The 9,203-nt window shown below is 46.7% G+C and overlaps 1 protein-coding gene across 11 annotated transcripts; it reads right to left on the bottom strand.

The window, feature by feature from the left end:
• Window positions 1–2,250: 2,250 nt before the first annotated feature.
• Window positions 2,251–8,857, bottom strand: C2H7orf25 (chromosome 2 C7orf25 homolog). 11 transcript variants are annotated; one of them, XM_027821810.3, is made up of 3 exons: window positions 8,700–8,847; window positions 4,834–4,879; window positions 2,251–4,066 (listed from the first exon to the last, which is right to left on the bottom strand). In XM_027821810.3, exons 2-3 carry the CDS (start codon window positions 4,836–4,838, stop codon window positions 2,782–2,784), a joined length of 1,290 nt encoding a protein of 429 aa, XP_027677611.1. In that variant the 5' UTR covers window positions 4,839–4,879; window positions 8,700–8,847; the 3' UTR covers window positions 2,251–2,781. The 11 variants fall into 11 exon arrangements, with proteins under 11 accessions (XP_027677611.1, XP_027677615.1, XP_027677612.1 ...); XM_027821814.3 differs by having other exon boundaries at window positions 4,830–4,879; window positions 8,700–8,846; XM_027821811.3 differs by having other exon boundaries at window positions 4,834–4,876; window positions 8,700–8,821.
• Window positions 8,858–9,203: the final 346 nt, after the last annotated feature.

Genomic DNA, 9,203 nt, shown 5'->3' with positions numbered 1-9,203 from the left:
TACCCATATCAGACAGGAAATTACAAAACAGAAGAGTGATAAACCTTCATACATCTGTACAAGCTCGCCTCTGCGTGACTGGGCTAAGAAAAACTTCCCATATGGACTCCTTATTTCACACACAGTTCACTGTGAGGTGTCTTGCACATTCTGGTACTGGCAGGATAAAGGATGTTATGGTCCACTGGTCTGAACTGCTATGCTTATTCCTATGTTCTACTGAAAACTCAATGGGGTTTGAGCTGCCCTTTCTAGAATCGGAGGGTGAAAGAAAAATTGCTCCTGTCTTCCAGAATGGGGACACCCAACAACAGGAATGTAAAGGACCTCTCTCTAACTCCCTATTTATAGAACAGTAGCATTTCACAGAAGGCTGTAGGTTAGCTTTACCAAAACACAGCTACCATACTAAACCATCATCTTCTTCCCAAATCCATGTGTGAGGGAACCAGGATATTACACCAGAAGGGTATGCTATCTTTATTTAGCATGTCCAAAATTCTGTACTCCTTTCTACTGAGTATATTTATCCTTATTTCTTCATTCCTTCCGAGCAAATGAACCTCAGGTGACAGATAACTACCTGTGCAACTGTTTTATGATTTTGTGTTACACTGCTAAACCTCTGTGTGAATAATTTGGACATGTGTTCATAAACAGCTCAACGACATAGTCACATGAACTTACACAGTCATAAGCTTCTGCAGATAGGGGAGAAGATATGTAAGTAGCACAAACATATGCAAATTTCACTGGCCTTGTCTATACTACAAGAATTACCTCACTGATTAGAGGGAAAAGCAACAGGTGTAGCTGAACACTGTTTAACGGCAAAGGTGCAGAAGGACAAACTGTTGACCAGAAATCCATAGCTAATACCTATGTGTCACATGCTTTCCCATTTTTTTCACCCTCATGTAGTCTGCATATATTTCCTTCTCTAAAGGTAAAGTGAGTGTTGCAGATTCCCTTTCCCCCCCCCCCCCCCAACAATGTATCAAGCATTTCCCTTGGAGAGCCAAACATAAAGGAATGTCCTTCATTTGAACTACAAGTGGCATGGATAAAGATACCTTTTCAACAACTTTACAAAATATTCAACAGATACTTTCTAGCCATCTTGATAAAATGTATTGCTCAGTACTCCATTTTTCACTCCGGCATTCCTTCATTTTCCATGATGAACAAAATACTAATCATAGACAGACAGATAGTGCTGTGATGTGACAAACATCTAAACAATATTAACATTTGAAATGAGTTATATAAGTGTTCCCTTTTTTGATATGACAGAAGAATAAATAAAATGGGTTTTTTAAATTCTCCACTTTACAGTGTCTGGACAGTGACAGCATCAGCCACCACTGAAATAGCCTCTGCTGTTATGGAATGAGTAATCAGCAGCAGCTACCTACTAACCCTATTTCTCCAAATCAGCATTATTCCCTGCCCACCCCCAACAGGGGCCCTAAGGGAGATTTCTACTCCCTTTGGGCTGCTGAACAACAAAAGGAAATACAGCAGGATCCAAGAATCTGGCTCTGAACCTTCAGCAATAGAGTGCTCCTTAGCACTCTGCTTGGACATTGGTTCCGGGGTGGCTCAATACAAGAGAGCTCTGTCTGCTGGAACACCAACATCACATTCTGTGGGACACTGGAAGAGATTCTGCCCCCTGCTTCAGCAGCATATAGGAAATGTAAACAGCCCACAAGGAGAAGGGGGAGCTCAGTGCAGCTACAATATCAGGTTGCCAGAGGCACCCCCACGCAAGCCCTGGCACATTAATAAAAAGTGAAAATGCCAATGAAACTTCAATTTCAGTTTTTTCCTTGGAAGTTAAGCTATAGCCAAAACTCCTAAGTCAGTCTTCTGTACTACACTCCGGACAGATATACACTTTTTAAAACCAAAAGAAGTGAAAGACTTAGACCCAGGTGCTCAAAAGGTATTTAGGCACCTAACTCCTATTGAAATCAAATACCTTTGAGGATCTGGGCATTGGCATTTGTACACGTGATCAGTTGGTATATTACAATCATTCCATAGTGTACTGCACATGTTTAACATGGTGCATGTTTTTCTAGTAGTTCATTTCATCCAACAAATGAAAGAAATCAAACTGCCCTTTTACTTACCCTATTTGTTTAAGTTTTGCAGAGTGATTTAACAATCCTTTTTAAAAACTGTAGTCCCTCAAAAGGGGATGAGAACGTCACAGCGCACAGATAGAACAGAAGCACGCTTGGCTTGAGTTTCTAATGGAACTTTTTAATAAGGTAGAACACAGTTAACATTTTCCACTGAAATGCAGTTATCTCAATGAATAAATTACTGTATACTCTATTTGGTTAAGACCAAAAATTCCACATACAGAGGATGTACGTGTTTTCACCTATATTTCTTTATCCATTACAATTACTATTCTGAATGATGTACAGATTTTCTTCTTTTCTTGAATTTTTCATTTGAAGGTAAGTTACCACATAGCTCAGTGGTTTGAGCATTGGCCTGCTAAACCGAGGGTTGTGAGTTCAATCCTTGAAGGGGCCATTTAGGGATCGGGGCAAAAATTGGGGATTGGTCCTGCTTTGAGCAGGGGGTTGGACTAGATGACCTCTGAGGTCTCTTCTAACCCTGATATTCTATGATTCTATGTATCTGGCTCTGGCACACAAAAAGAAAAAAATTATTGTTTTGAGAGTTCTCTTTCTTGAACTGTCTCCACTGCAGCATGTGGAAACAATTACTTTAATGACTGTAATTAATTAGATGGCTTAGTCAGAGCCCACTATCGGCTGCACAGTTCTTTGGTAAAGGTGTGGCAACAGACTCTTTGCTTTCGGTCAGTGCCCTTGGCTGATGGATAAGCACGCTAAACTTAACCCCTTGGTTAGCTGCTGCCCTCACAAAACCGCTGTTTGCGGTCATCGTGATGGCTTTTAAAGTGTCTCCTGTCCCAAAGATGGCTAGAGAGCGGCTATTGATTTTTGAACTAGCCACTAGTCTTAAGGCACGGTCAGAGGGCTGGTCTGGCACCACATTAATTCTTTTCATGAGAGAGATGGCTCGATCTTTCTCCCCAGGTCCTCCTAGAGTTTCTAAGATTGACTGAAAATCTTTGACTGCAGATTCACAAGCGAACAGCTCCTTGCCCTTCATGAAATCCTCCAACTGAGGCAGGACTCTCTCCTTCCTTTCCTGTGCTGCCTGCTCCGTTAACACTTTCTCCTTAAAGATAAAGTAGCAGCCACCATAGCTAAGGGAAGAGACATATGTAATTAAAGTAGTGATGTCCAAGTTAACCCTATTGCACACATCTACTTTGATCTCTGTAGGAAAAGCAATGCTGGCTACTAAATTCTCCCGGTCTACTCTGGTCACCTGCAGGAGCTCAGAGCTTTCTTCATCAGATTCGCTGGCACTTAGGTGTCCCTCTTCAGTCAAGTGCTCTGCCAAAGAGTTAACAGCAACTACATCTCCCCGCACGGATATGCCCATCTCTTTCAGCCTCTCTGCCATAGGACTGGACACACTATTATAAAAAGCAAAGATAATATGGGGGTTGCTGTATTGCACTGGTTGCTGACGGCTTGCTTGCAGGAAGTCCTCCGCCTGCTCAATGATGCTTTTGTCGCCATACTGGCCCCGGCCCAGCCAAATATTGTGAAGAGCTTCAGCTTTTCGACCAATTGCTTTCACCCAAGTGTGGCCACCATTTGCAACAACATCTACCACCAGCGTTTGCTTTTCTCCAAAGCAGTCTTCATAAGCAAAGACATGAAGGACACTGACGACCTCCTCCAGGTTCTCTGCTGACTCAATTATGGCTCGGAGGTGTGTGAGATTGGTACTCTGCAGATGGGACTCCTTAATAGCCACCTTCCCCGCCTCCACCCTGTGCAAGAATTTCAGCTCAGCCTTCAATTTGCTGCATAGCTTTGCTCCACCTTCTATACCTCCTTTCTGTGATCTGGAAAGGGATTCTGCTCTCTTCATTAATTCCTTAGCCACAGCGATTCTCTCACAAAGCAATGACTGCACAGACATGTTGACAACATTATTTCTATCAGATGAAAGCAAGAGAGATGATCATTACTACAAGTTCAGTGACAAAGACAATACAGAAAGAGGCTTTTCCAAAACCATACATCAGAGCTTTGCACTGGATTTTGTGCAATGACTACCATAGTTATGTAGCTTGGGCATTAGAAACTGTAACACCTTGGCCAAGCTCTTCAGAAAAGTGACTAATGATATGATGGGGCCCGATTTTCTGCGGATGAGTACTTAGCGTTTTCAGAAAAATCCAGGCCTTTAAAAAGGTGTCTTCCATGATTTGGGGTTCTTCGACTGTCCAACATTCCCCCCCCCCCAACCACTTCTGAAAAACTCAGCCCTCACTTCTAACCTTATTCAAACAATCAGATTTATACAAGCTGCATTGTGCTCTTAAGGCTCCACCCTCTCCCTAAGTTTACACACTGTAGTTCTAATGATTATTTTTAATTGCTTATACTGCACCCTGGGAGCTCATTGTGCTTTACCATTTTTAAAGACAGACAACCTCCTATCTCTAGTTACGTTGTAGAACTGTTGCTAATTAAGCGAGTAAACCTAGAAGACTGTGCCTGGCTGACCTTTAATTACAGAGAGAGTTTCAGATTACAAGAAGGTGTGTAGTACAGTGGATTGACTATAGGCCTAAGATCCAGGAACTCCTGTATGGTAAACTGGCTCTATAACAGATTATTTGTGTGGCATTGGGCATGTCATTCCCCACCAACCCATGCTCCCCCCATCAGTATAATGGGTATAATATTATTTACCTACTTCATCACGGTGCGGAAAGGATCAGTTACTTAATATGGGAAGACTTCTGGAAAAAAAAAATCAGACAAACCAGAGCATCATATATTGCAAGCAGTTTTTGTATTTACCACAGGGTTATACACATACGTACCCCCTACCATTTTCAGACCAGGTTAGATACATACTAGTTGAAGAGAATCAGGTGTTGATGACAGAGACAGCTGGAACCAGACACAGGAACTAGGCACTCCCCCAAATATGAATCTGCTAATGCAGGTTCTGAGCCCAGATTTGTGGAATCTTTAAGCCCATATGCAGTTGAAACCTTCTTACAACTCTCTCTACCCAATATCACCAAAATCTTCCAAGCACAAAAATCCTTATTCAATCCATCATCATCGTCTTCACACGGAATCAATTTTGAAGCACTCTGAGGAGAGGAAAGTGATCAGGAACAGTCAGCATGGATTCACCAAGGGCAAGTCATGCCTGACTAACCTAGTTGCCTTCTATGATGAGATAACTGGTTCTGTGGATGAGGGGAAAGCAGTGGATGTGTTATTCCTTGACTTTAGCAAAGCTTTTGATACAGTCTCCCACAGTATTCTTGCCAGCAAGTTAAAAGAAGTATGGGCTGGACGAATGGACTACAAGATGGATAGAAAGCTGGCTAGATCATCAGGCTCAACAGGTAGTGATCAATGGCTCCATGTCTAGTTGGCAGCCGGTATCAAGTGGAGTGCCCCAAGGGTCAGTCCTGGGGCCGGTTTTGTTCATTATCTTCATTAATGGTCTGGAGGATGGTGTGGGTTGCACCCTCAGCAAGTTTGTAGATGACACTAAACTGGGAGGAGAGGTAGATACGCTGGAGGGTAGGGATAGGATACAGAGGGACCTAGACAAATTAGAGGATTGGGCCAAAGGAAATCTGATGAGGTTCAACAAGGACAAGTGCAGAGTCCTGCACTTAGGACGGAAGAATCCAATGCACCGCTACAGACTAGGGACTGAATGGCTCGGCAGCAGTTCTGCAGAAAAGGACCTAGGGGTTACAGTGGACAAGAAGCTGGATATGAGTCAACAGTGTGCCCTTGTTGCCAAGAAGGCCAATGGCATTTTGGGATGTATAAGTAGGGACATTGCCAGCAGATCGAGGGACGTGATCGTTCCCCTCTATTCGACACTGGTGAGGCCTCATCTGGAGTACTGTGTCCAGTTTTGGGCCCCACACTACAAGAAGGATGTGGAAAAATTGGAAAGAGTCCAGCGGAGGGCAACAAAAATGATTAGGGGACTGGAACACATGACTTATGAGGAGAGGCTGAGGAACTGGGATTGTTTAGTCTGCGACAGAGAAGAATGAGGGGGGATTTGATAGCTGCTTTCAACCTGTTCCAAAGAGGATGGATCTAGACTGTTCTCCATGGTAGTAGATGACAGAACGAGGAGTAATGGTCTCAAGTTGCAATGGGGGAGGTTTAGGTTGGATATTATGAAAAACTTTTTCACTAGGAGGGTGGTGAAACATTACCTAGGGAGGAATGCATTACCTAGGGAGGTGGTGGAATCTCCTTCCTTAGATATTTTTAAGGTCAGGCTTGACAAAGCCCTGGCTGGGATTATTTAGTTGGGGATTGGTCCTGCTTTGAGCAGGGGGTTGGACTAGATGACCTCCTGAGGTCCCTTCCAACCCTGATATTCTATGATTCACATGACCAACTCAATCTCTTCAGGCAGTTTGTCACAAAAAATAAAGAAAATAGCAAAACAATCTCTCTCTTCCACCACTACGACGGCACTTAGAAACTCTTCAAGTACCTTCATCAGCTCCCTATTGCCTATCAAATCAAATTTAATCTCCTCACATCACTCTCAATGTTCTCTTTTCATTTCTAAATGAGTCTTCTTTCCTGCTGCCCCTTTAGCCTGATGCTTCGTCCGGCCATATCTGAAAAAACAGTTCTTCAGTGCTGCATATCACAAAACCCAGACACTTCACAACAGCACTCCAGAGTTTACGTTAAAATAATCCGACTTTTTTATTGATTCCCAGTCTCCCAAGGCATCATTTGCACCTGTACGTAAAACTGACGCGTACACTCAGTTTTGCAATAAATGTGTTGGCTATATGTTTTGATATCACCACACAATTCATAACAGGAAAAATTAAATGCACGCAAATAATCCCATCATCGTCAGTGGTAAGGTCGCACCAACGTGCAACATGGCAGAAATGAACAACAACCAGAGCCGTATACTCCTGGGGGAATTCTGCACCACTGCGTGTGTGCAGAATTTATGTCCCGCACAGATTTCTTTGTTTCCCTGCAGAAATATGACTTTCTGACAGGGAAACTGCAAGGGCTGTCACAAGCCACTCCCTAGCTGCGCAGGTACATTTTTTCAGACATCCACAGCAGCCGGAGAGGTAAATCACCGCAGGGCTGGGGACACCTCAACCAGTGGCTCCTACCCTGAGCTGGGATCAGCTGGGCTGGAGGCTGAAACTTCCTCTTCCCCTGCAAGGAGTTGCTGGGGCTGTGGCAAACTCACCCCCACAAACCTCCCCCAGCTGCAGAAAGCTCAGAATCCTCCCCTGTTTCCAGCCCTCATCGCTCCTCAGCTACAGGGGGAGGGGTCACTGTGCAGGGAGCTGCTCCCCTGTTCGCCAAACCCCCGTGCATCCGATCTCCCATACCTAGATGCCCCCGCCAAGCCTCACCCCGTACACTCAGAACCCCACTACCCAAACACCACCCCATTGAACCTCAACCCCTGCATCTGGAGCCCCAGGCACAAAGACCCCCTGCCTGCAGACCCCGCCACCCCTGCACCCAGACCATCCCCCACTGAGCTCCCTGCACTCAAACCCCACCCTGACGAGCCCCACCCCCTGCGCCCCCCACACCACTGACCCCCAATTAGCTGCACCCAGACCCCCACCCCATTCCCCCAGCACCCGGAACCCGCCGCTGAGCCCCAACCACCTTCACCTGGAAGTCTCCCCCTCCCCCCCGCCGCGGCTACTGGCCCTGCAAGAGCAGAAGCAGACATCACAGGGTTGGGGGAGGGACGTGCTCACCCCACCCCTCCTATGGCCTGACCTCCGGCTCCTTGCTGTGGACACCGCCTGGAGGAGTCACATGGGCACTGGCAGGGAGGAAGCGAAGCCACCATCTTAAACCAGGGCACAAGGAGTCAAATACCCGACTGCTGCTCCCGTACCAAGCAGCCGCTCCCCTTTCCCAGGGCTCGCCCCCTGCTTATTCCCCCCACCCCCCCGGGCGATGAAACCGCTCCACGCCACGGACCCCGCAGCAGCTCGTTACTGCGCGTAGCCAGCACCAGCCCTGGGGATTGGCACCAAGCAGCGAGTCCCCGGGCTTCAAGTGATTCTTCCGTACAACTGTCCCCAGTGCACAAACCCTCCACTAATGCAGGGGCTCTCTGTACAGGGGCATTTAAAAGTATGTCGGAGCTCAGACAGCTCACCGAGAAAGGCCACACAGCCAAATCCGTCTGTCTAAACGGGCTCTTCCGCCTGCCCTTAAGACACGAGCCCAGACACCCCCCCAGAGTGCGGTGCGTTTGGATCCCCGGCGGGTTTTGCCCGGGCTCCCGTCTCCTTCAAGGGAGGGAGTGTCCCTAGTCAGGGAGTCTCGTTTACTGGTGTGTCCCGACCCAGCTGCTATCCTCAGTCTTTCTGCCGATGGTCAACCCCTTTACCGGGATCAGTTTACAGCCGTGGGCTAGTCTCTGAGTCTTCCCCTGCCCGGGAAGGAGGATTTTCCTCTGAAGTCCACCGCGCTCTTATAGAGCTGTCCTTCCTCAGCCTCCCCCACCGCGGCCCGAGCGCCGGGCCTCGGCCGAGCCTGTGCGATACTTACACCTGAGAGCGGGGGGATCAGCTCCGCGGCAGGGGCCAGGCTTCTTCCCCTAAACCCAGCCATGGAAAGCCAATGGCCTGGCCCACTCCGGCCCTTCCCCTTCTGCGAGCTAAGCAAAAACCCGGCCTGGCTGCGGCAAGCTCCACCTTCTCAGCCGCCTGCAGCGCCGCCCAGCGATCCAGGCCAGGCCTTTACTCTAGGGACAACCTGAAACCTCTTCATTCTTACACTGGGCTTTTTATTGACTTGGGGGGTGTATTACAGAGAATTTATCCCGCTGCTACCATTCATACCCATATTTGTTCCATAGCTCTAAAAGCTAACTTCCCAAGAAGGGAATGGATATATTTTTTCTCCTCCTCTGGCTACTAAGAGTTGCTTTAGCATTTGCCAGAATAGGACATGTTATGTACCTCAGGCTGCAACAGATTTCAGAGTAGCAGCCGTGTTAGTCTGTATCCGCAAAAAGAAAAGGAGGACTTGTGGCACCTTAGAGACTAACAT

Source organism: Chelonia mydas, chromosome 2 (assembly GCF_015237465.2).
Source record: "Chelonia mydas isolate rCheMyd1 chromosome 2, rCheMyd1.pri.v2, whole genome shotgun sequence".
Classification (NCBI taxonomy): Eukaryota; Metazoa; Chordata; order Testudines; family Cheloniidae; genus Chelonia; species Chelonia mydas.
Note: the sequence above shows the minus strand (reverse complement) of the source record. Positions and strands in the feature narration are given on the sequence as shown.